The 27,291-nt window shown below is 41.7% G+C and overlaps 1 protein-coding gene across 4 annotated transcripts in view; it reads right to left on the minus strand.

Annotated features, from left to right (window-relative positions):
* Nucleotides 1-209: 209 nt before the first annotated feature.
* Nucleotides 210-27,291, minus strand: part of arhgef18b (rho/rac guanine nucleotide exchange factor (GEF) 18b) — a 210,270-nt gene continuing 183,188 nt past the window's right edge. For all 4 annotated transcript variants that reach the window (XM_063032417.1, XM_063032416.1, XM_063032418.1 and 1 more), the window contains 10 exons: nucleotides 25,133-25,224; nucleotides 23,766-23,945; nucleotides 22,830-22,970; nucleotides 22,608-22,738; nucleotides 20,117-20,173; nucleotides 19,459-19,506; nucleotides 16,648-17,124; nucleotides 7,230-7,635; nucleotides 5,800-5,925; nucleotides 210-3,769 (listed from right to left, as the gene is read on the minus strand). In XM_063032417.1, the coding sequence (XP_062888487.1) occupies nucleotides 3,618-3,769; nucleotides 5,800-5,925; nucleotides 7,230-7,635; nucleotides 16,648-17,124; nucleotides 19,459-19,506; nucleotides 20,117-20,173; nucleotides 22,608-22,738; nucleotides 22,830-22,970; nucleotides 23,766-23,945; nucleotides 25,133-25,224 (1,810 nt within the window). In that variant the 3' untranslated portion in view covers nucleotides 210-3,617. The remainder of the gene's footprint in view (nucleotides 3,770-5,799; nucleotides 5,926-7,229; nucleotides 7,636-16,647; nucleotides 17,125-19,458; nucleotides 19,507-20,116; nucleotides 20,174-22,607; nucleotides 22,739-22,829; nucleotides 22,971-23,765; nucleotides 23,946-25,132; nucleotides 25,225-27,291) is intronic.

Genomic DNA, 27,291 nt, shown 5'->3' on the forward strand with positions numbered 1-27,291 from the left:
TTAACTACATTTAAAAAACACTGGGAAGTTTGCAAGCAAAGCTAGGTATGAATTTCAGCATGCAGTCACACACAAGTTGAGGTACTGGCAGTGCTATAAGAGGGATGAAGAGTTATCATCTTCTGAAGACATTGTGCTCCTCTCTGTTGTGAAAAATGATCAAACTTGGAAATGCAAACAGTAGACTGAAAAAACGTGATTTCAAGATCAGCATCATTGTCTGACATATGGGTATCTATGACATTTTTGAGGACATAATTAAACACTGGAACACCTGTTGCCATGTCACCTCTTCCAATGGACTCAAACTTGGCAACACATTAGGACACAATCAGGGAGTACAAAGAGAAACACATCAAGAGGCATTGGGAGGGTTTGCTGCTTCCAAGTATTCCCCAGGCTCAAACCTCTCACATTCTGCCCATGTCAACTGGTACGGAGAGACTCAGGTTCCTACTGGCCGAAGACTCAAAGGGGCAAACCCTCAGCCTCAAGCAAGATCAAGAATATTGCAGATCTATTAAAGGATATGGACTTCATTCATGTATTACCCTATTACATGACCAAGGGAAGTCATGTGATCAGGCAGTAGTCAAATGATAACACCTATCAGTGGAATGTTTGTGATTTTCTATTAGGTCTCCGATTGCCACTTTAGACCAAAATACAGTAACTCTTTAATTACAGAGTGCATTAAAGTGCTCTATGACTTTAAAAATTAATTGCTAAAACATTTTACAGAATAACCAACTATAAACAAATGAAAAAAAAATCCTTAAGTGCAAATTGGTGAAAAACCCGCTCAAAAATTACAAGTGTAAGATATTTTAGTGGTTAATGCTTTCAATACCTTCAAGATTCTTTAACTTGCCAAAAAGTATGTATTTTCCCCCAAATAGAATGCAATAATTCAAAAACAAAGTAGGGTGTTCTCAAACTATTCTCTAATTATGATCATTGACAATTATGATTCTTTACTGGTAACTGGATCAGCTGAGTGTCGAATTGGACAAGGGTGAAATTTGGTTTAAACCTGCATACACCAAATACTATTACGAGTAACCTTCAACAAAAGGACGTGCATACATGCTCAGATTAGAAGTAGGGGCTTATCCTGTCAAAAAACCGACACTTCCTGTTCAACAGTGCATCCTCTGCAAAATCATAACCAAGTTGGTTATCAAGCAGACTTGATCCACTCTGGGTGCCAGCACAACCATCTCCTTTCTTACAATGTGGAGATTTATAGCCAGAGATAAAGAGAAAGCCATGGTGTAACACAAAATAAAGAGAAAGCCATTGTGTATTAGAATCACAAGACACCAACAGTACATGAAGAGTGCACCTTCAAGCAAACAGTATTCTCCCAGAGGAATGATCCTCCAGTCCCCTTAGGTGGGTGGGCTGATATGAAGGCATCCATTGAAAGTATACGATCAGACATGTGAGGAGTACTGGTCGATAGCAATCTAAAGACAGAGTGTGCCTGTTCCCTGAAATATAAGTTAACATTATGTGCAAATGAATTAAAGATGTACTGTATGGGCACATATACAAGTGTGTAACAGCCCATGAGCACATGATGTTAGCATATCTCCCGCCAGTTTGGTTTTGATTTCAAACTCTGTTCTGCATTCATCAATTGACACTCAGATAAAACAGATATTCTCTCACCACATTAAACTGACCTGGGCTTTCTCCCCAAGTAGACCTGAGTGCAAACAAATGGTAAATTTAAATGGCAATAGGGCCAAACCAAGACAGGAGATGTTAGTTTGATCTGCAGGTCTGTGCCATAAACCAGTCTCAGCCAGAGAGAGCACAATAACTACCTTCAACATAAATTACATCAGTAAATTTAAGTGACCTGTTACACAATGTAAAAATGTAGACATCAGACCAAGGTCAGGACAGTCTCAGTAGTGGAATAACCTATGCTGACACAATGAGGATGCCATCAGGAAAGCTGCTGACACTTTTTCACAACTCAGAAGAATAAAATACACAGATTCATGCCAGGAATGGCAGTTATCAGAACTATGGTGGAAATCTTTGGTGGGTGGAATTAGTTATAGCTAATCTATTAACTTAGAAATACCCAAACCTAAACAGCCTTGAGGTTCAACACCTACTGAAAAAACAAGGGGCTAGTTTGGTCATCTAAACAATTCTTCCAATTATTTTTGCTTTGCACTTTATTTTTCCAACTACTTCAGTTGCTAAGAGACTCCCATCTAATCGATAATGAATGCTTGTTAGCACCTAGAATAAATTTAAGACCTGGATGTGACTGCTGCATCAAAAGCTACAGCTCTGAGATATAAAGGACTGACACGTGCTCTTCTATTTTTGACAGCACCAATTCTTTTCTCCACTGCACCTCCATCTCATGTGAAAAGCAGGGTGGTTGCAGTCATAGCTGGCCATAGTCTGCTCATTCAAAGGTTCAGGAGGAGCTGGTGCGCTGGCCAGGGTCCACAGTATCCAGTTTCCACAAGGGTCCAAGAATGGCTCCAACCAAAAAACAGCTTTAAAGAAGCTTAAATATTTGCGAGAGAAGCCATTCATATACCTTGGACAACATGGGTGTTTTGGCAAAATTGCAATGTACAGAAATCCAAGTTTAACACAGTCAGTCCATGTGCGACCCAGACTATAGTTGGCCTTCTCACTCCAGATGGAGGAATATTACGTCCAACTTGTCTCTTTCTCTTTGGTCCAGGGCAAAACCACAGCCAATCACTAACTTTAGCACAAGGTCCTTGCAACTGCACCCCACATAACAATGGATCTGCACTCAAGTCCTTCCCCCAAAACATCACCAACCACTGATGCAAATACTGCAACAGAAATAGTTACAAAATAATTGGATTAATTACCAGACAATACTTGGGGATGCCCATCAAAGGAAATCATTTCAATCCAAACCTTTCACATTCCCTACTGCATTTTGCTTAGACTGTGAAACAATGAATAAAATTCCATTAGAGTGTATTTAAAAAAAACTTTTAAGAAAGTCACAGATTCATTAAAAATTATAAATGTTAAGGTGACGTTCCTGATTCCTGGCATAAGGAGGTTTCACTGGACCATTGCCGACATTGCTCCCTCTGTACCATTCCCAGGAGGGGTGGAAGTTTAACAGTTTAAGCTGCTGTCTCAGTTGGTGAATGTTTGCATTCCCAAACCACTCGTTACATAACCACTGTGTCCAACCATGATCCGCACTAAGACATTTGTCGCACAGGGAGGGTGGCTTAGAGTTCAAAACAGCATCTTCCTGGTTAAAATTCTTGATTCAGTTATATCTCCTGATAATGAGTGGAAAGCCATGCATAAAATATCAAAAGCAGGTTTTAAAATTGGTCACCCTTTTCAAACATGTAGACCTGCTGCTGGTATTCACAATGCAGTCAGGTCTCTGGCACCATCTCGATTCAGAAGCACTAGCCTGGGACCATCGACGCGTTTCAAGCAGTAGCTGTCCCTGTGATCAGTACTGATACCCCTCCATTCCGTCCCTTCCCACCCTTCACCCCCAAAGTTATTTTGGGATTTTCCTGGGTTTTGCAGGCTATCCAGTGGCTGTGATCTCTTTTGCTTATGTCCCTCGTGATTCAGAAGAAAATGATCTCGTTGCCAGATTCATCCTGTCCACTGGGCGGCTGCTTTGTCGCCGTGGCAACGGGTGCATTCTGGAGCTGAGATCTTCCACTTGGCATCGTGTTTGACTGTGGCTCAAGCTGTATGTCCATTGGAACCACAGGTTCTGGGATAGCAAAGGAAAACACCAGTTAAAGCTAGCAGCTTCTTGGCAGTGGTGCCTGCAGTAACTTGCTGCATTATTTTTCCTTAAAACAGTGATATAAAATATCATTGGAATGACTCAGACTGATCCCCCAACTACCCACTGCTCTTATGTTATCTTTGAGATAGTTTATTATTTCTGTTCTTGTCCAAGGAAAGCAACCATGAGATTCAGGACTGGAGAAATATTAAATGCAGAACAAACATTCTGGAACAGCCCACAATTCTCAGGCCAATGCTGAACCAACCAATCCATGTTTAAAAAAATGTTTCTATATTGAATCCCTATAATTATCACTGGGACACAAGACCTTTCCATACACACACACAGTAATAGTAATATGGCCAATTGGCTTTTGCTGATGCTGGCTAAGGGAGTCAGGTCAGTGGTAGAGCTCTTTAAATAGTGGTGTAGCTTTTAATATTCCTGTCAAAGTATGATATTTAAATCTATACCCCACCCCCTCCCACAAGTTTTACAAAAAAATGAAATATAAGCACCGACTTCCAAATTAAGGAGCAATAACTGAAGACATAGTTATAAGAGGCGAACATTGAGGAAACGTCTGAAAGTGTCTTTTCAAAAGGTTTCCAGAGGGAACTGCAGTGTGCAGAGACGTAGTTAATAGTTCAGAATCAGGCTTAAAATCACCAGCATATGTCGTGAAATCTGTTGTTTTGCAACAGCAGTACATTGCAATACATAGTAAGAACAATTATAATAATTATATGTAAAAAAAAAAGTGCAAAAAGAGAGGGGGAAAATGACTGAATAGCAGATTAGGAAGGAAAGAGAATGCACCCTGATGTCAGAATGGAGAACGTGCAGCCATTCTGATTGGTACAATTAGATAACGTGAAGCACGAAGGGATACGAAACAGGACAAGGACCTTAAAACTCTGTGTGGACAATGCTACAATATGAACTTACTAAAGGACAACTTTATGAAAAGGTACATGACCATGTGGAAAAACTTCACTTGATTGGCTGCAACACTCTTTGGGATATTCTGAAAGGAAGGTGAAATGCATTTCCTTCTTTGACAATAAAGCCATTTTTGTTATAACCACTACAGGAAGATTTAATAGGTGTAATTAAAATAATGAAAAGCTACAACAGAAATAATGGAAACAGATACCTTGGACTGAGAATGATAGACTGCAAGATTAAATGTAAAATATCTATCTCAGTGAAGTCATTTTTTCCTCTTCTTAATTCATCAGAGGTTCAGAACCTCTGTGGAGCAACTGAGGAAAAGTTAATAAAAGATAAAAATGGGCTGAGAAGAAAATAAAACCTTGGGGACAAACATGGGTTTTTGCTTGCTTGATGGGTAACAACTAATATGGATTGGTTGAGCCAAACGGTTGGTTAGTTTCAATTATTTTCATGCTGGTAAAGAAGTTAACAATCTGGTTCTCGAATCAGGTAGGTACCCTGAACATGAACACAAATTGATAGGGTTTCATGGCCCGTTTCAAAATTAAACACGAGAAATTCTGCTGATGCTGGCGACACACAGAAAACAATGGAGGAACTCAGCAGGTCAGGCAGAACCTATGGAAATGAATAAACTGTCAACGTTTTGGGCCGGGACCCTTTTTCAGGACTGGGATGGAAGGAGGATGACGTCAGAGTAAAAAGCTGGGGGGTGGGGGGGAGAGGAAGGGAGATAGCTAGAAAGGGTTAGGTTGACCAGTGGTCAGGAAGGGTAAAGGGGTGGAGAGGAAGGAATCTGATAGGAGAGGAGAGTAGATAAGAAAGGAGGACCGGACCCAGGGGGATGTGATAGGCAGGTAAGAAGAGGTAAGAGGCCAGAGTAGGGAACAAAAGAGGAGGGGAGGGGGAGAGAAATTTTATTTACCAGAAGAAATTGATATTCATGCCATCAAGTTAGAGGCTCCCCAGACAGAATATAAGGCATTGCTCCTCCACCATATTTCAATGTTGTTTTTTTATAACTACATGCAGGCCAGACTGGCGATCCTCACCTTGATGAGGGAGACTTTGGAGGCTTGATATCACAGGGCTTGAAGACCTCCTGCCTTTCAGTACTGCATTATCTTTTGCAAAAATGCTTGTTGGATTGTTTTGTCTGAAGTCTGCAGTAACTGATCCTTGAAAGAAAGGAAGCATTATTTATTCAACTGATGCATAAAGGACAAGTTGCAAGAATAAACAAGGTAATGCTCGTTTCTGGACCATTGAAAGGGTGCCTTGAGCTGGAGGATAGATTTGAGGCAACAATGGGCCACTGTCTGCTTTCAGAGCCACCATTGGCCTTCTATGCCCCAGGCTCTTGAGAATAAAGAGCCAAGTTTCCTGCTCCCAACTTCTGTCGGATGACTGGCACTTGGAAGGCATCATAGTTAAAAGATAACAACACTCTTTTGTTCTTTGGGGAAGTCTTCTGATGCAACAAAAAGGCATGGGAGGTTAGGGCTAGATATAAAGTTGGAGAAATTAGTCTGATTTAAAAAGGAACAAAATCATATTCTATTTATGTAATGGGAGATTTGACGAGAGTTGGAGTTGACAAGAGGATTCAAGGTCAAGAGTTGGTGAGAGGACATTAAATAGATCATGTTGATGTATCATTGAGAAACAAGGTGGGGTGGTTTGGGGAGAGAGAGGGTACACTGAACAATTGTCCAATTCAGGCTACAAATGGAGTAGCTGAAAGATAACATGCTGAATTACGGGGTGGCATGATAGTGTAGTTGTTAGGACAATGCTTTACAGTATAGGTGAACCAGGTTAAATTTCCACCGTTGCCCATAAGGAGTTTGTACTTTCTCCCTGTGACTGCGTGGATTTCCTCTGGGTGTTCCAGTTTCTTCCTACAGACTAAAGACATATTGGTTAGTAAGTTAATTCGTCATTGTAAATTGTCCCGTGATTAGGCTGGGGCTAAATTGGGGGATCGCTGTGTGGCACAGCTCAAAGGGCCAGAAGGGCCAATTCCGTGCTGCGTCTCAATAAATAAATAAATTAGACACAAGCAGGATATGAGGAAATATTTCAAAAGGCAGGTAGGTTCTTGATTTTAGTGGCAATTAGGGCAATAAAAGATTGGGCTTCAGTGGGAGAGAAAAGGTGGCAGGTTGGTAGGTTAATTGGTCATTGTAAGTTGTCCTGTGATTAGGCAAGGAATAAATTGGGGGATTGGTGGGTGGTGTGGCTCGAAGGACTGGAAGGGTCTATTCCATGCTGTATCTCAACAGATAAATTGAGCACTGGTGGAATAAATGACCATTTGCTGCTCCAAAAACTTAAGAATTCATTTCAAGTATTAAACACGGAACACTAACATTTAATATCCCAAAGTTTATTAGAAATCTGTGGCTACTCTTGAACTGAATCTCAACATTCACACACTTACATTCAGGAATGTTTAAGTAAAATAATTATGGATGTGTACCTGATGTAGATGGCACTAATGAAGACGGTATGACAATGACTGATTGTCGGTCCTTGCCTTTTCCACCCTTCTCTTTTCCTCCTTTTAAGGTGGCGAGTTTTGTGGGGATTTTCTGTTGCACTCCAGTGTGCTTCAAACTTTCATTAGTGGTGCTGACGAGATGAATGGGCACATTGGCTTTTGGAATAAGGGATTGTCGAATCTCAGGGGTACGTGCAAACATTGAGACTGTGCTGTTCTCCCTTTGAAGCTGGATTTCAGTAGATCGCTCAGAATGTTCCACCAATATGCCTGGCTGCCCAAGGTCCTTCAAACCATGCAGGGTCAATCCTGCCTCACCTGGTGGTAAGAGACATACTTCCATTCGGTCTCCGTCAAGGCTGTGAGAGTGAGGGAAGCCTGGAATCTAAGATTCAACAATAAATTATGAGTCTTCAGCATGCTAGATATCAACAGACTGCCTGGAAGAACAAAGTAGCCTCATCTTTTAGAAACATACACAACATTGCAAGGATGTATCAGGTACAGGAACAGTCTATACTAGCACCTCAGGACTATCCTGTATTCAATAAAAATCACACCTGATCTTCCACCTCATCCTTCTTTTCATGCCATATCCCATTTAATGACTCAGATTCAGATTAATTTATCACATATGCGTCAAAACATACAGTGAAATGCATTGTTTGCATTACACACCCAAGGATGTGCTGAGGATATAGCCTGCAGTGTCTGATATTATTCCTACAGATATGTAAACATACCTGCAAGGTACATCAGTATACTGAGCAACATTTATGTTTGAACCTTGGGTAATATTCTGGCTTAAGAGTTAGAAGGTTATTTGTTCAAATTCTTTGCACATTATACTGTCTAGCACCCCGTAGCCTGGTTTTGAAGCTCCGAATCAGGTTTATTATGACCGGTTTACATGATGTGAAATTTGTTGTTTTGCGATAGCAGTATGGCGCAAAAACGAAATTACTAAGAATTACAAAATAAACAAATAGCACAAAAAAAATAATGAGGTTTTTAAAAATCTGAAGGTGAAGGGGAAGATTTCTGAATCTTTGAGCCTGGGTCACCAGGCATCTGTACCTCCCCCATGATGGTAGAAGTGAGAAGAGGGCAGGTTCCAGATCATGAGGGTCCTTAGTGATGGTGTCACCTTCTTAAGACATGGTCTCGGCGGTAGGAAGGTTGTGCCCATAATGGAGCTGGCTGAGAATATAACTGTGTAGACTCTTACGATCCTGGACACTGGAACTGCCATACCAAGCTGTGAGGCAACCAGTCAGAATGATCTCCACTATACATCTATAGACATTTGCTAGTGTCTTTGGTGACATATCAAGTCTCCTCACACTTCAAATGAAGAAGAGCCGCTGGTGTGCCATCTTCATGATTGCGTCAATGTGCTGGGCTGAGGACAGACCTTCTGAGATGTTTCCACCCAGAAACTTGAAGCAGCCCAACCTTTCCACCACTGAGCCCTCAAAAAGTTTTGGTGTTTGCTCTCCTGACTTCTCCTTGCTGACATCCACAATCAGCTCCTTGGTCTTGCTGACATCAAGTGCAAGGCTGTTGCTGGCCCACTCAACTAGCCCCTCTCAATCCAGTACGCCTCCTTGTCACCATCTGAGATTTTACCAACAGAGGTGTCATCTGCGAATCTATAGATGGAGTTTGAACTGTGCTTTGACACACAATGAGGAGGCAGAGAGAGCAGAACAGTGGACTAAGCACAAATCTTTGAGGTGTATCTGTGTAATAGCAAGATGTTATCACTGATCCGTATGGTTTTCTCCCAATGAAGTAGTTAAAGATCCAGTTGCAAGGGAGGTACAGAGGTCCAGGTTTGGAAGCTCGGTGATTAATTCTGAGGGAATGACAGTATGGAAAGAACTGTATTCAATAAACAACAGCCTGGCACACTTTGCTGTCACCTAGAGCATGCTTTTGGTACGTAGGAAACATTTACACAACAGTTCAAACAGCTAGAATAAAGTGACCACCATTTATTTCTGAAAGGACCTTGTGTACAAATTCATTGATGGGATATGCGCACTATAACTGCTCTAAGGTGGCGGTAAGTTGTTCTTCTGGAACTAGTGTGGTCCTTGTGCAGTTGTTGCGTAGTTGCATGGGTGTTGAGACAGACCAGCCCCATCTTTTGCTCTCATCCCAATGAAATCCAGTCTGCAAAGTTCAACTGAATGAACCAAGTTAAAAACACCTCTTGTATTTCTCCAAATCAAACTACTCCTCAAAGGATAATTCACTGCAACAGAGAAATGTGTAATTTTTGAGGGCTTGGATAAAACTATATGGAATTAAAGCTTCATCCTTCAACAGTGATTGTCCTGGATGTTTTTCTTGTGTTTGCAAGATCCTGCTGGACATGGTAATGTGGAATACTGCAAGTCCAGTTCACTGGTTTATTGGCAAGACAGATAGCAGGGGAGTTGCGTGGCTTCAACCTCATGCTACAGGATCACCTGAGCTCGCCCAGGAGGGGAGCTGCTGGACGTGGTGTGGAACAGCGTCCATGCTGGGGGGGGGGGGGGGGAGGGGGTTGGCCCCACCCATCGATGCTGCCCTCCAGTGTGGAAGACAAGTCAGATTGTGTGCACACATGCTTCTGTGGGCTGCTGAGGGCTTGTTCTGGCCAACAACCATGCACCATTGATTTACAGGACATGCCACTCAGGGACTTGGGCTATATAATTCTTTTGTGTGACTGTATATGTTTACTGCTATCTTATATGTGCCTGGTGCTGTTTCTGCCTGGAGGTACTGTCCCCCAGAGCAATGCTGTTTGACTTGGCTGTATTCATGGCTGAATGACAATTACACCCGAATAGGGCAGCATGGTAGCGGCTAGCACAACACTTTACAGTATCGGTGACCTGGGTTCAATTCCTGCCACCATCTGTAAGGAGTTTGTACACTCTCCCTGAGAATGCATGGGTTTTCCCGGGGTGCTTCAGTCTCCTCCCACAGTCCAAAGTACCGGTTGGTAGGTTAGTTGGTCATTGTAAATGATCCTGTGCTTTGGCTAGGGTTAAATCCGGATGACATGGTTCGAAGGGCAAGAAGGACCTATTCCACACTGTACTATATCTCAATTAATAAATAACTTGAACTTCAAGGAGGGGAACTGGCCTTATAATGCACTTGGGTAAAGATTAATTCATTTCCTCACACGAGGTCGGATCCCCTCACATGAAAAATAAATTGCAACACATTTTACAGAAGCAAAACTATTCTTCCTCTGCTAGTTTGTAAATCTTCCACTGATTACGCAACCGTAACTGATGGTGTGCACAGTTTTCTGAACAGGCAGGTAGAATTAACAAGGCTCATCGCAATAGAAGCTTTCAGTAATTCTACTCACAAAACTACTCTACTGCCCTCTGGTGGACCAATTGTCATTAACCCAAAGACATTTTGACGCAAATTTCTAATTCATACCTAATGAGAGACAGTGCAGAAGTCAAACCATGTATTTATTTCTTCATTAAACCAACAATACTGAAGTTTAGTTATAGCCTCAACCAGGCTATCTTAACACAGATGGGCCAAAGGGCCTGTTCTACATTGTACGACATTAAGCTCCAGATTATGGAGTGAACAAGAGAGAACACTATCATATTCTTACTGTAATTTATAGTATTTTTATGTATTGCATTGTACTGCTGTTGCAGAGCAACATTTTTTACGATATTGGTCAGTGATAATACACCTGATTTTGACTCTGCCCTGTCTGTTTTGTTATTTATTTGACAGTAAATTCAGCCATGAGTAAATCCACAATCCTTAATTTTATAGATTTTGTATCAGCAATGTAATTACGTTAGATGTTTCAGACTAAAACTAACATTTTGTTAATTCATTCAGCTTGTAACTCTTCACCAATCAAGACAGCAGGTGAATTTAGCAAACCTAAAGTTGCAAGAAAAAGTTTGTGAACCCTTTGCTGTTACCTGGTTTTCTGCATTAATTACTCATAAAATGTGGTTTGATCTTCATCTGGGTCACAGTAAAAGACAAACACATCTGCCTAAACTAACAGCAAACAATTCTTCTTGTCAATACTGAGAACACTATTTAAACAATCACAGTCAATGTTAAAAAAAAGTATGTGAACCTCTGGGGTAATGCCTTCCACAAAAGCTATTTGGAGTCCGGTGTTCCAATCAATGAGATGAGATTGGAGGTGTGGGTTGTAGAAGTGCTTGTCCTATAAAAAAGGCACGCAAAGTCAGGTCACTGGCACAGCCTGGTCTTCTCAAGAAAGATCTCTTTATGTGCACCATGCCTCGATCAAAACAACATCCAAGCACCTTAGAAGAAGAATTGCAGAGATGCATGAAGCTGGAAAAGGCCACAAAAGTATTTCCAAAGACCTGAGTGCTCCATCAGTCCACAGTAAGAGAAGTTATTTACAAATGGAGAAAACTCAGTACTGTTGTTACTCTCCCTAGGAGTGAGCATTCTGCAAAGATCACACCAAGAGCACAACTTGCAATGCTGAAAGAGGTGACAAAGAACCCAAAGATAACAGCAAAAGACTTGCAGAAATCTCTTGAACTTGCTAAAGTCTCTGTTCATGTGTCTACTATAAGAAAAACACTGAACAAGAATGGTGTTCATTGAAGGACAACACAGAGGAAACCACTGCTCTCTAAAAAAAATCACAGCATGTCTCAAGTTTGCAAAAGACCACCTGGATGTCCCACAATGCTTCTGGAACAATGTTCTGTGGACAGATAAGTCAAAAGTTGAACTTTTTAGCAGAAATGCACACCACTATGTTTGGAGGAAAGAAGAGCACAGCATACCAACACCAAAACCTCACCCCAACTGTGAAGCATGATGGAAGGAGCATCATGGTCTGGGGCTGCTTTGCTGCCTCAGGTCCTGGACAGCTTGCAGTTGTTGAGGGAACAAAGAAAATTGTATCAAGACATTTTACAGGAGAATGTCAGGGTAGCGATCCATCACCCGATGCTTAATAAAAGTTGGATGATGTAACAAGACAATGATCCAAAACACAAGAGTAAATCAACAACAGAATGGTTTAAAAAGAGGGAAGTTTTTGTTTTGGAATGGCCAAGTCAGAGTCCAGACCTTAACCCAATTGAGGTGCTGTGGTATGACTTGAAGAGGGCTGTTCATGCAAGGTATCACAGAAATACTGATGAACTGAAAGTTTTGTTTGGAGGAATGGTCTAAAATTCCTTCTTGCTGTTGTGCAAGTCTGATCAACAGCAATAGGAAACGCTTGGTGGAGGTTATTGGTGCTAAAGGAGGTTCTAGCAGTTATTAAATACGAGGAAGGGTTCACATACATTTTCCAGCCTGGACTGTGAGTAATTAAGCAATGTGCTCAATAGAGACATGAGGAGTGCAATTCTATGTATGTTATTAGTTTAGGCAGATTGGGTTTGTCTATTATTGTGACTGAGATGAAGATCAGACCACATTTTTGAGTAATTAATGCAGAAAGTCAGGTAATTGCAAAGGATTCACAAACTTTTTCTTGCAACTGTAGTTACTGAGGCAGTGTTTATGTGGTGTTGGTGATTATCTGGTCATTACAGAATCACAGAATGCCTTCTGCCGTAAGCAGCACTCAGATGGCTCAATCTACACTGACTTGAGCAAGGACAAACCAACTCAAGCCCATTTTTTTCCCCTTAGCTTTGCACATTCTTGCTTTTCTGATACGTTGGCAGCCTTCTTTTGCTACAAATGAAACCGCCTGCACCACAACCCCAGTAATTCCTTCTAGACTGCTACAACTGCTAACTTGTAATTTCTAAGGTAAGGACATATTCAGCACAGCTTTGTGAGCCAAAGGGCCTGTATTGCGCTGTAGGTTTTCTATGTTCTAATTTGCTTTGCAAAAATAATTCCACGTCATTTATGGCTCTTTTGATGATCACACTCATTGTACACCCCCTTGACTCCCCACATGGCTGAACTGACTTTACTTTGTTGAGAGTTTGAAGAGATTTGCTATGTCACCAAAGACTTGCAAGAATCTATAAGGTATAGTGGGGGGGGGTTGCATTCTGGTTGGCTGCATCAGAGCCTAGTAAGGGGGCTCCAATGCGCAAGACTGCAAGAGGCTGCAGTGGGTCGTAGGCAGTGCTTCAATGCAGTGGCGTTCATCATTAAGACCCAATGGCATCTATCACTAAGGGTCCTCGCCATCCAGGACATTCTTCCTTCTTGTTAGTAGCATTGGGGAGAAGGTACAGGAGCCGGAAGAACCACACTCAACAATCTAGGAACAGCTTCTTCAACTTTGCCATCATATTTCAGAACAGTCCGTGAAATCTAATCCATTTTTTTTCTCGCAATTCTAAAAAATTTTATAATTTAAGGCAATTTCATGTCTTTGAACTATACATTGCTACAAAACAACAAATTTCACAACATACACGCCAGTGATAATGAACCTGATTCAGATCCTCTATCTACTTCAATCATACGCTTCCTGATTTTAAGTTTGTCTATCACATCCCTTCGTAACACCCTGCGTTCCAAGAACAACCTCAGATTCTCAAGTTTACCCATATTCCTAAAATTAATCTGGGAATGAGGGACGTTATCTCTTTTTTCACCAATTTCTAAAGCTTTTTCACCTTCCCTAAAGGGTGGCGTCAAAACATTGCAGCTGAATTAGTGTTTTATAAAAGCCCATCATTACCTAAGCTCTGGTGCTTCTTTATAAATGCTTTATTGAAATTTCTAAAAATTACAAAAACTCATTCTAAACAACACTTATATCTTCTCGAGAGCAGCCGCCACTAAACATTCAATCAGCCAATGAGAGCACTTTACATATGCTCTGTGCCACTTACAGCCAATCACGTATTAGTTCACATTCTGCCTCCTCCACATAAGCATTCTTGTTCCCTCACCAATTTATTCAATTTTTACACCCATAATGTCTGGAAAACGGCCTGCAAATTCCAGAGAGGGTAGTACATCTAAGATGTCTAAGAAAAGCATTAATATGGACATGAAACTGCCAGTGATAAGGTGTTTGGAGGCTGGTGAGCCTCAGGTTGATGTTGGCGCCTCTTTGAAATTGGCTATATCTATGATCAGAACAATTATAAAAAATGCAGACAAAACAAAAGCTCCTGCAACAACTACCTCAAAGTTATCATCAATGAAGACGACTCGTACAAGGAGCCATTTGTTTGGAAAAAATGGAAAATAGACTAAATATATGGGTGGATGACCAACCACAATGAAACATGCCCTAAAGCCAGCTGGTATAATGGAAAAGGCAAGAAACATTTTCAATCAATTTCAAGAATAAGTCGGTAACATTCACAGTCAGCAGAGGTTAGTTTAATAGATTTAAACAGCACAGTAATCTCCATAGCATACATATCTCTGGTAATGTGGCCAGTACAAACAGCAAGGCAGCCCAGGATTTTCCTGCAACAATGAAGGCCATAATCGTAAAGGACAATTATCCTCCTGAGCTTGTCTTTAATGTGGATGAACAGGCCTATTTTGGAAAAGAATACCTTCTCATACTTTCATCTCCCAAGGAGAGAAACGTGCATCTGGGTTCAAGGCTACAAAGGACCAGCTAACTCTCTTGCTAGGAGGCAATGCTAAGTTAAAGCCTATGATTGTGTATCACTCTGAAGCACCACGAGCAATGAAAGGCATTTTAAAGTCATGTCTATCAGTGATTTGGAAATCAAAGAAGAAAGCCTGGGTGATGATTGATGTTTTCCAAAATTGGTTTGTTTCACATTTTTGTCCAGCAGTGAAGTGTATTGTGAGGAGCATGATCTTGAATCTAAAGCAATGTTGGTGCTTGATAATGCCCCAGGCCACCCTGAGAATCTTGACACGCTTTGGACCTGTATTCCTGTGGAAGTGGTTTACCTTCCACCCAGCACCACTTCATTACTCCAACCAACACTCACAACACGCTGGAGGAACTCAGCAGGTCAGGCAGCATCCGTGGAAAAGATCAGTCAACGTTTCGGGCCGGAACCCTTCGTCAGGACCGAAACGTCGACTGATCTTTTCCACGGATGCTGCCCGACCTGCTGAGTTCCTCCAGCGTGTTGTGAGTGTTGCTTTGACCCCAGCATCTGCAGATTATTTTGTGTTTGTCATTACTCCAACCAATAGATCAAGGAGTAATATTGAATTTTAAAGCCTATTACCTTCGTCGCACATTCAAGCAACTGTAGAAGAAACAAAAGTTATGAGAAACAATCCATCAGGCAATTTTGCAAAAAACTGCAAGGTCATGAAAGCTTTGGACAATATCAGAGTACCTGGGATGAAGGAACTACAAACTGCATGAACGGAGTGTGGAAGAAGCTATGGCCAGAAACATGTAAAGACATCCTAGAATTTCAGGGGGAACCAGTCATCCAAAGCATCATTGAAATGACCAGTGAGTGGGATTAGAGGATGCTAATGATGGCGATGTTGAAGAGTTACTGCACTCTCATGGTGAGAGCCTTAATAACGAAGAGCTTCGAGAATTGGCAGAGGAATGTATCCTGGGTGAATCTGAGGACACGGATGGAGAAGAGGAGACACCAGCAAGAAACCTCACCACAAAATTCCTCAGCATTAGCATCACCACAATCACACAAATCATGGACCAGTTCACCGATAATGACTCTGACTGGGAGCAAAGCAGTAAGGCAAGAGAGGTGTTTTCAACAGGATTTCCTGCTACCGAGAACTGTTTCACTAGAGTAAACTTCAGAAAAGGCAGCCAAACCTCGATGCCTACTTGAAGAAGCCAAAATTAGAGGAGAACCCACAGCCTGGTCCCTTCTCTAAGATGTAATCACCACTCGCTTCCCTCCGCTGCTACTGCCATGTGTTACTGTTCCACTGATGTACAGGTTAAGCCTATTTGCGTGTTTGTTACTCCACGAATTAGTGTATACATAATAATATTTCATATATCTCAGGTTTGATTGTTTTATATATCTGGTATACATGTCCATTTACATAATGTTATAATGACCCCGCACACCGCTCCACTCGGAGCAGTGCATCCTCAGCGTTAAGTGGGGTCTGAGTGTGCATCCATTTGAGGGGTCCCAGTTTAATAACTCAAAGTTAGCACCTGAATTTTTGTTTATTAACAGTGAACACTGTAAAGTGTGAAATGTACATCTGTAGTCTTGAAAGATTGGCTAATGGCCTATTAACCTGTTGCAGCATTCAATATGTGAATTTGTACACTTCACACACCATTTTTTATCGTCTCTAACTGCGCATGCAATGTGCTCTCAGGATTAGAATGGAACGCCGGTCTAGGTTTGTATGGAGAGTAGCACTGGACATTGAACTTAGTACGTTGAATGAACAATCATGCAGTCACCAGATGAAACCCATTCTTTACCTGTCCAACTTCAGATGAAACCAGGACTGGGTTCTGCTTCAGATGCTTGCGCTGTTGCTGTTCAAGGCGCTCCCTCTCCTTCTCTACTGTTCGCTGGGACTCTCGGAGCCGTTCCAGATCCTGCTGGTACTCCTGCCGATGTCGTTCCAGTTCCTCCTTGTTCTGAGTCACCTGCTCTGTCAACCTTTGCAAGTCCTCCTCGCGCTCTTGGAGCCGAGCCTCCTGTAGTTCCAGCTCCCGTCTCTGGCGATCACGTTCCCGCTCCCACTTCTGCTGCTCCTGCCGCACCTGGTTCTGCAGCTTCTGAAAATTTGCTCGCTCTTCACGCTGCTTCTCAAAGTTCCGTTGCTTTTCTTGCTCCAGGAGCTGGCTTCCCCGTGAGGAACTCAGTGCAGGTCGGTACTGTCTGTCCCGCTCCCAGCTTGCACTCATGCTGCGCTGCATCTCAATAAAACTGTCCTGCTGGGCAATCATAACCTGAGGGAAACAATCAGAGCATTTAAACAAGGGTAAAGAGTGTAGTAGTAATTGAGAGAGGGAGGTAACATTTGCTCTTCACATTCAGCCTCAATCTTCCACTTGAACTATCTACTCAGTCTCTCCAGATGCTTTGTCCACTACTAATTTCCCAGACATCACACCTGCCCCTTAGCAAAGTTCATATAAAAATACTTCCCCAGGTTAAGCAGTAAATTATTTGTGCTACTTTCAATTTAGCTCACATTATCATCTGATGACACGAAAGCTGGGGGTTTTGTGGATAGTCTGGAGGGTTGTCAGAGGTTACAGCTGGACATCGATAAGATGCAGAACTGGGCTGAGAAGTGGCAGATGGAGTTCAACCCAGACAAGTGTGAAGTGGTTTATTTTGATAGGTCCGAGACAGAATATAATATTAATGGTAAGACTCTTGGCAGTGTGGTGGAACAGAGGATCCTGGGGTCTTGGAATATAGCACACTCAAAGCTGCTACGCAGGTTGACAGCGTTGTTAAGAAGGCGTATGGTGTGTTGGCCTTCATCAACCATGGATTGAGTTCAAGAGCCGTAAGGTAATGTTACAGCTAAACAAGACCTTGCTCAGGCCCCACTTGGAGTTCTGTGTTCAGATATGGTCACCTCACTACAGGAAGGATGTGGATACTCCAGAGGAAATTTACAAGGATGTTGCCTGGATTGGAGGGCATACCTTATGAGAATAGGTTGGGTGTACTTGGCCTTTTCTCCTTGGAGTGACGGAGGATGAGAGGTGACCTGATAGAGGTGTACAAGATGATGAGAGGCATTGATTGTATAGATAGCCAGAGGTTTGTCCCCAGGGCTGAAATGACTAACATGAGGGGGCATGGTTGTAATGTGCTTGGAAATAGGTACCGAGGGGATGTCAGGGTAAGTTTTTCACACAGTGGGTGCATGGAATGCACTGCCAGCGGCAGTGGTGGAAGTGTATACAACAGGATCTTTTAAGAACCTTAGATAGGTGCATGGAGCTCAGATACATAGAGGGCTATGCACTAGGGAAATTCTAGGCAGTTTCTAGAGTAGGTTACGTGGTTGGCACAACATTGTGGGCCGAAGGGCCTGTAATGTGCTGTAAATCTCTATGTTCTATGGTCTATGTATCCCTACAATAGACAGACCAGATTGTGTGACAATTTTGCAGAATATCTATGTTCAATTTCAAGTTTGACTGAGATTTCAGTTGCCTTTCACTTAAATTGTTTGTCTCACCCCTAATCCTGTCCTTTCAGCATTGCTTCAGTGAAGCTCAAGAAATAAAAAGAAATGTTCTGAACAGACACATTACAGTCTTCCAGATCCGTGCAGAGCTCAGCAATTTCAATTTTTATTTCTGGCAATTTAAAGTGGTTATTCTGTTTATAATGCTTCCCTTACTTAAACCTCCACCAGACTGCTTTGCTCCCTGCATGTCCATTTCCACTCTTTTCCATTCACAAAATCACCCCTCTTTTCTCTCTGACCTCCACTGTATCACAGATCTATCCTTTTATGGACCTTTCCTCTCAATATCTCAAAAGTTTTTTCAAAACTTTTCTCAGTTTAGGTCATTGTCTCTCTGCAAAAATAATAAAATCTCTGCAGATTCTACACAATCCAATTATTTCAAGAATTTATTTATTTCACTTTTCCAGCATCTTCTGTATTTACTTATCTAAGCAAAATGGCATCTCTTCACCCTTTCATACCAAAATATCTGAACCCATTCTAACCTATATCAAAGGTTTTTGCAAATAATACACCCATTTACAAGTTCAATAAGATCCTGTCGTACACTGACATGATACTAACCACATCATCCATTCTGATGTCACATGCAAATTTTGAAATTGGACCTTCTTAGGCCAAGCCCACACTGTTTATTAAACACTGATAGTTCAAGAGTTGACTGCTGTGGAAATGAGTTTTCCATTTTTCTGCCAGTCTGAGTAACCACCCTAACTCATGCCTTCATCTAATATGCTACTTTATCCTGATGTTTTGGGATTTTACTGAAGATCCTTTGATACTACATCTACTGCTGATGTTTCACTAAACCTCTGTCATTTAAAAAAAAATAGGCTAGTCAAAAAGACACAAGTTTGAAGTACTGAACTGGTATCAGCAGGTGTGCCCTCTTGGATAAAGAGGAAGATGCAACCCTCTGAAATGCTTCGGTTATCCGTGGATGTTGTGACTAGCAGGAAGGAGGATAATATTTTCATTTCATGAATGTTGTGCTAAACAGAATTCTCCAGCTACGCTCAGTCTAAATCAATTCTTATGTGTATTAAAATTATTTAACAAAGCTCACCTTCAGCTTGTAGAGCAGATCTGTCAGCCTCTGCACACTCTGAACAAACTAAAGAAAAATAGACATATATTACATCTGGAAATAACACAAATACCCTAAAAATTAACCTTTTTGTTTAGATCTTAATCTAACAAAAATATAATTTCTCTAAAACTAATTTTCTCTTGCTTGTTTTGTAAGTGGATGTGTCAATTTTGTTCCTTGTAAGTAAACACACTGCCATCCAAATTGCAATTTTTGAGCATCTCATCTCCAAACCCTCTAGGGTTTTTAAAACAAGTTTCATATTGTCTCAGCACTACTTTGGTTAAATTTTCTTTCCTTGGGAGGGGAGTGCAAGAACTTGCCCTGCCACCTGTCCAATTGCCCACTTTGCTAATTTCACATCTCTACTCACTGGCATGATGGTGGATTGAACCATCCACTTTAACCTTTCCAATACACTGCACTCAATGAATTGGTAACAGATAGTGAGGAGCTTGTGTCTTCCTACCACCCTCCCCTCCCTCACCCCAATGTATTTTGGGAGTCGACAGGTGGTGCCTTGGTAAATGCTTGAACCTGTACACAGCTGTTTAAACATAATAGCATTTTAAAAAATATTTATCATTGTATTACTTTAGGAAATTCAGTCAAATTTATTTAAAACAGAACTGACCTCTGAATCACACAAGCTGACACTGCTGCTACTGCTGTACCAGCGAGATAGGTCACTCTGAAATGCAGCAAGTGGAAATACCAGATTAGACAATTATAAACACAAGAGATTCTGCAGATGCTGGAAATCCAAAGCAATACACACAAAATGGACAGGCAGCATCCATGAAAATGAATAAACAGTTGTTGTTCTTCAGGACTGAAAAAGGGAAACATGCCAGAATAAAGAGGTGGGGGGAAAGGACGGATAGCTAGGTGATAGGTGAAGCCAGGGTAGGTGGGAAAAATAAAGGAGTGGAGAAGGAGGAATCTGATAGTAGAGTGGACCATCAGAGAAAGGGAAGAAGGAGGGGCACTGGGGGAGGTGCCAGATGAGAAGAAGTAAGAGGCCAGAGTGGGAAATAGAAGAGGGGATAAAAATTACCAGAAGGAGAAAACGATGTTCATGCTATCAGGTTGGAGGTTGCCCAAACTGAAATGAGAATAGAAATAGAATGAAAATGGTAGGCCACTGGGAAATTCCACTTTCAGCAGAAGGAGTGGAGGTGCTCAATAAAGCAATTTATTGCTCAATTTAAGACGGGTCTCATCAATGTATAGGAGGCTGCATCAGGACAATAGACAACCCCAATAGATTCACAGGTGAAGTGTTGCCTCACCTGGAAGGACTATTTGTAGCCCTGAATGGAGGTGAGGAAGGTGGTGAATGGGTATGTGTTGCACTTTGGCCTCCTGAAGGGATAAGAGGAAGGAACGAGATTAGTGGGGAGGGCAAGTGGACAAGGGAATCACGGAGGGAGTAGTCCCTGCGGAGAGCAGACTGTGGGGTTGGGGGGGGGCAAGGGGAGGTAAAGATGTATTTAGTAGTAGGATCCCTTTGAAGATGGTGGAGGTTGCGGAGAACGACGTGCTGGATGCAGAGGCTCATGGGATGAGTGCGAATGTTCGGGAAATAAAGGAGGTGTGGGTGAGGGCAGCATCAATGGTGGAGGGAGGGGAAACCCCATTTCGTGAAGGAGGACGACGTCTCTGAAGCACTGGAAAGTAAAGCCTCACCCTGGGCACAGATATGGTAGAGACGAAGTAACTGAGAAAAGCGAATAGCATTTTCATAGGAGACAGGGTGGGAAGTGGTATAGTCAAGATAGCTACGTGAATCAGTATGTTTATAAAAGGTGTCAGTAAATAGTTTGTCTTCAGAGATGGACACAGACATTGAGGAAGTGTAGGGAGCAATCGGAAATGACCAAGTGAATTTAAGGGCAGGGTGGAAAGTTGGAGGCAAAGTTGATAAAATTGACAAGCTCAGCATGTGTGCATGAAACAATATCGATACAGTCACCAACGTAGTGGACGAAGAGTTGGGGAGCATTACCAGGGAAGGCTTGGAACATGCACTGTTCTATGTAGCCAATGAAAAGGCAGACATAGCTGGGACCCACTGAGATTAGACACAATGTTAGTTATTGTCCAGTTAGGGGTTTTGGTACACAGATCCAGTCTATTCAACTGCCTGCAGCAGTACGAAGCTTCAATACCGTTTTTTTTTAAAAGTTATTGCAACCAACAAACCACTGATATTTATAAGGTTAATTTTTCCATGGAGATTCAATTCACTGATGCCACATGAGCTTCTACACATTAGTTCATGTCAACAAAATAGATGTTTAATGAGAACCTGCTCATTTCTTCCTCTTGTTGTCCGGGCAGACACGCTGATTGTTATGATTTCCAATAAATTTTGATTAGTGACAAGTAATCATGAGAACATCTCACTTCTCTGCCCAATCCTTCTGATTTTAAATACTGCAGTGCTGGTGTTAAAAAAATCATTACAAGTCAGAACTACAGTCACTTCAATCATAGAAAGGGAGCCTGTTGACTTAGTGAATTGAACAGCTTTTTCACTGTTTGCTGATTTAAGCTTGGATAGTGGAAAGGTTGCTACAGCAATTGGCAAAGAAGGACAGAAAAGTCACTGTGGCCTGTGTTAAAAATAGTAGAGCTAATATTTGTTAGTACAGTGTGTATGTGATAGGGTTTGGCTTCAGAAGGTGATTTGCTGAGGGCATTGTAAAGAATGAAAACTACTGCTGAAGAGACTTTCCAGTAACTGATAGGCTATCAAGGACAAAGAACAGAGATCAGAATTTTAGGATGGAGGAGGTATTGAGTGTTAGTTATTGACTGAATAGGGAACAGTAACATTAGAGAGTATGTTAGGTTAATTAAGAAAAAGATATTAATGAGGTATGAATTAGGCAAATGCACGGGATCAGGTACAAAGCTCATCTGGAAATTTATGCCATAGATAGGGTGAGCTGAATGGTCTGCACATTGTAATTTTTATGCAATGCATGATGTTACCATTGAAGATTATTAATTTTTACCAGTTAATCATTGAAAGATTTACGGAATATACTCGATGGGAATGGTGGGGAAATATTGTCAATGCAAGAGATGAAAGTCACACATTAGAGCTGTTGTACTACCTGTCCACTCTCAGCCTCCATGGACAGGTCCAGCAGTTGGGAATCAGAACTTGCCCGAGCTCCAGCTCTTTCCCTCATCTTCAGCTCAATGCTGGAAGACAGTGTGTTTGACTTTCGTTTGATGGAGCCCTCTGAAAATACAAGGGTGAGAGGAAAATTGAAATCACTACAAAAACAAAACTGCAGCTTTCATAAAACATCTAACCAAGTTGCTGCTATTACCTTTGCTGGGACTGGCCAAGCTGCTGTCGTAGCCTCCAAATGTCTCTGCTCGCCGTGGCAGCCCTGAGGACCCCAAGTTGTCTTCTAACTGCCAGTTTATGTTGCTGGGCTGACAGGCAATAAGGCTCTGAAGTTTTTCAACTGCAAGGATAAAAGGTTGTGTTGTTTATACGAGATCTAAGGTCAGTTAGAAAAACTCAAGCAGTCTACCTTCCCTCACAGGTCAAATTATGCACTTGGAAAGAGCTTAAAACTTAAATAAAGCTGTTAGTGTTTTAAGGGATGTTAGTGTACAAGGCCACGCCATCTGCTGGAAAGATGAGTTGGTTGGAAGCATAGCAAGATGTGGAAGAGCAGGGCTTAATTACTGATGATTGACGAGATCAACTCCGATCTGAATGTTGACTGATCTGCACTACGTGCCAGCTTGAAACAGTTGTAGTCCAAACCAGAATCAAGGGAGGACATTCACAATATCTAACTTTAAGAATGACAAGATCTACATTAGAAATTATCCACCTTCAGCTTCATGGACAGGTCCCTCAAACAGTATGCTGCTAACAAAGGAGAGTATCAAATAGAATCAAGTAACTGGGTAACAAAAGGAACCTATTTTTGTTATAAAGCTATAGAGTGTAAGCACTAACTAACCATTTATGTGTGAAGGATGGTCTTTAGTGATGTGCTAGAGAATATTTGTGGTCCAGTGTCAGAATATAAAGAAAGGAAATGAAGAAAAGAGAAGAACATTGTTGGAGAGTGGGCAACTGGGGAATTCAGGACTATTTGATTTTTGTCTTTTATTATTGCTGGAGTGCTGGTAACTTGCCTGCAACCGTATTACCCAAGGAAAGAGCTTGAATGGTATTGTCACCATCTTAAAACCATGCTGATCCTAATGTCAATACAAATTCTGTGCACCTTGGTCTGACTAACCTTCTTTCAACACCTCAGTGAACACAATATCTCCCCGCTGAGACTCCACAGTGTCAGCTCGAAGCAGTGATCGCTGTCTTCCTGTATCCAGGTAACCACTGACTTCAGCTATTTCACTGTAAATATCCAACTTCTCAGCCAGGGTCCGCTTCAGCACGTCATCCTTTGCAGTCAGAAGCTCTGGAAGTGAAACAAATAAACAGTCAGAGTGGAACCGCCGTAAATGCTGCCGGCCTCAGAATTTACAACCCACAACAGCATAATCAAAAACATGAGATTCTCCTGGGCTGGGGTCAAAGGTAACACTTGGTACAGAAAAGAACATTCTTATATCCCTCGATTACTGTGGATTCCTAAAACATGTTGCTCTCATCCTTGAATAAACTGAATGCCCATGGATCTCCAGGATAGATTGCTTAATTACAAGATGCATTAGCAAGGGTAGCATTTACTGCCCATTTTTAAAGGTGGGAGAAAAGCTAAATTCCAAACTGTCTTAGTCTGTGCATAGGTGCTGCTGGGTACAGACTTTCTGAATCATCACTGGGTCAAATGCCCAGGAGAATCGCACATTTTTAACCCTATACGGCATGTGACTTGGAGGGGAACCTACAGACGCTGTCACTCCCAAGCATGCACTGTGCTTGTCTGAGCTGGTAAAGGATACTGGCTTGCTAGGTGCCGTTGAAAAAAGTCTTGATGAATAGCAGCAGTCATAGATTTTGCGAAATGGAATTATGGAAACTAGAAATGAAGGCAGAAGTTATTTGTTATGGAGAACTGGTGCCCATCAGATGGGCTGCTTTGAGCTGGATACGGTCAAACTTCAAGAGCTGTATTTGCACTCACATGGAGGCTGTTGCACATCTATCTGTGCATGGTAGAACGCGCTGGAGTTAGGTGGTGAGTAACTCACAGCAGGATATATAACCTCTGATTGCTCATGTAGCCACAGCATTAATGAACTGCTCTAGTTAATTTTCTGATCAATAACCTTTAGGATGTCAATGCTGAAGCAACTCAGCGACGTCAGTAAATGTCACAGGGATTAGTTAAACTATATTCAGTTCTCTCAGACTGCCTAACTGGCTGATCTCAAGCAGTGAACAACAACGACATTACAATTTCACACAAATCTTGGGATACTGATGGAAAAGTTTCCTTTCCAAAGGTTTCTCACTGACTCTCAAAAATGAAAAACATACACACTTGAGCAGGTGTAACATACACTCTTCAACACTCGCAGGTGAGGTACAGCAGTTCTGCTGATGCCTGGGCTTTCCAAGGAGACAACAACCATCTTGGGTAGCACAAGCAAAAAAAAAGCAGCCAATTCAAAATAATAATTTCTGGGAAGTTCCTCTTACGTTGCAATTCTTTGATTCGGGCAACTCGACCCTCATCCTGTCTCCATTCCTCCTCTTGCTCACCAAGGACTGTGGCCTCTTCCATTGGGTACCTAGGCAAAGTAGAAGAGCTTTAGCCACAGGGTTAAAGTCAGCAGGATGCAGTCGCAGAGGTACTAAACAAAGACAGCAGGTTTTGCCTTAAAAGTCTTGAAACTACTTATCACCTTTCACAGCTTCACGACACCTCAAAGCATTTCATAGCCCTTAAGTGTTTCTGAAAAGAAGTGACTTTTGTTACCAAGTAAATGCAGCAGTTTGCAAACAGCAAGCTAGCAAAAAAAAGCACCCACTCAGTGAACAGATTACCTACTTTAGAAATTCTAATGAACAGACAACCGATGGACAGAAGAGCAGTGACACTCCCATTGTCTTCAAAATAGAGAAGGCATCTTTTACATTCAGCTGAAAAGTCCTTTGTTTAATGATTTTTCCAAAAGATATTAAATCAAATTGGAACTTTTTTTTGAGGCTTCACTGTCAACGTATTCAATTGATCATCCCTGGCCATCCTAGCCACCTTGAAGTACTGCAGCCTGTATGGTGGAAGTTCTTCAACAGGGCATTTGAGCATTTAGACCAAATGCCAATGAAGGAATGGTAATATCTTTACAAACATCTGTTTTAGAAAATTTGCACGCGGTAGGCTTTTATGCACTTTTTGCTGTTATCCTTTAAATGGTGAAGAATACAAACATTGGACCCACACACACAAAATGCTGGAGGAACTCAGCAAACCAGGCAGCATTAATGGAAAAAGGTAAACAGTCAACATTTCAAACCCAGACCCTTCATCATTACAGGAGGGGCAAGTAGAGATAGTGGACCTTGTAGATAGATAATGTAACCCACCAGTGGCAGGAAAAGCAAATGATCAGGGGGAGGATGATGCACTGACTGATCAGGTTACTTTGTTTTTGATGTGCTGCAGAGCTGAGTACTGCTGGAGCTGCATTCTTCCCCGTGTAGGTAGTCTAACACACTCTTTGCAGCAGTAGCCTTTTAAATGATAATGACTTAATCACTTAACAAGTCACTTATGTAGAATAGTCAAATTCTTAACTCAAATCTCCAGCTTCAAGATCAGATAAGTTTCTAGTCAATGTTAATTCATAAGGTGTTGCTGTTTAGCAACCTGGTAATGGTAATTGTGTTGAGTACTGAGACTAGGCTCCCCATTCAAGATTACCTGAGATTTGTGAGAAATAAATGTCACTTTATCAACTGAATATGAGTATCTGGGAGAATGAATGTCATTGTCCAAGCTACTGCCATACCATCACAAATTAGAACAAAGAATTTGACTGCCATTTTCACATACTTGGTTCCACAATCACCAGTAATGCTGAATCCAACAAAAAACTGCAGTTGTCACATTCAAGTTGAGTAAGATTATACAGGCCAACAACAAATGGAGAACACCCAACTATTCACCTGTTGTATCTTTACTGCATGTCTATATAGGCTTGGAAAACATTTGCAAGGCAAGAGAAAAGGCTTTGATTCTTCCTCCTTCACTGCCTTAAGATTAACCTTGGGCACTGCTGATGGGATAATTCACCAATTTAAGAGGTGCTGGAGTATGCAAAAGGTCAACATATATTCAACGACTGGCCATCCATGTTTGTGGTGGTTTGGGCACCATAGTACACAACCAATGGTCATCCACCTCTGCAACTGTAAGCAAGGTTTGAAGAAGGTGGGCATAACACAAACACTGGGAGATGGCCACTGATGGTCTAGACCACTGAAGGAAGTTCAAACTGCTGCAAAGGGGGGCCAGAGATAACCTTCTCAGCTTCTCATTAATCTGCAGTGAAGATTGCCACATCAGATTAGGCTCCCGAGCCACCCAGGTATCAGACAGGAAACTGACCACCAATGCATAAAAACTCTCAATTTACATATGCTATGCATGTCCATGTCTGCATTTCACCCTTTCTTTAACTGAGGACTTGTGAACAGAACTGATTACAATGCAATTTATAATCAGCCTCTCCTGATGCACAGAAATTACTTAAAGGGCAGTGTAGATGATTGAGGCTAGAAAATTGTGCCGAGTGACCCAATCAACAACATACTGAGGTCAAAATTAGCCTTCAACAATCAGGAAATTCCTC

The sequence above is a fragment of the Mobula hypostoma genome, chromosome 24 (assembly GCF_963921235.1).
Source record: "Mobula hypostoma chromosome 24, sMobHyp1.1, whole genome shotgun sequence".
Lineage (NCBI taxonomy): Eukaryota > Metazoa > Chordata > Chondrichthyes > Myliobatiformes > Myliobatidae > Mobula > Mobula hypostoma.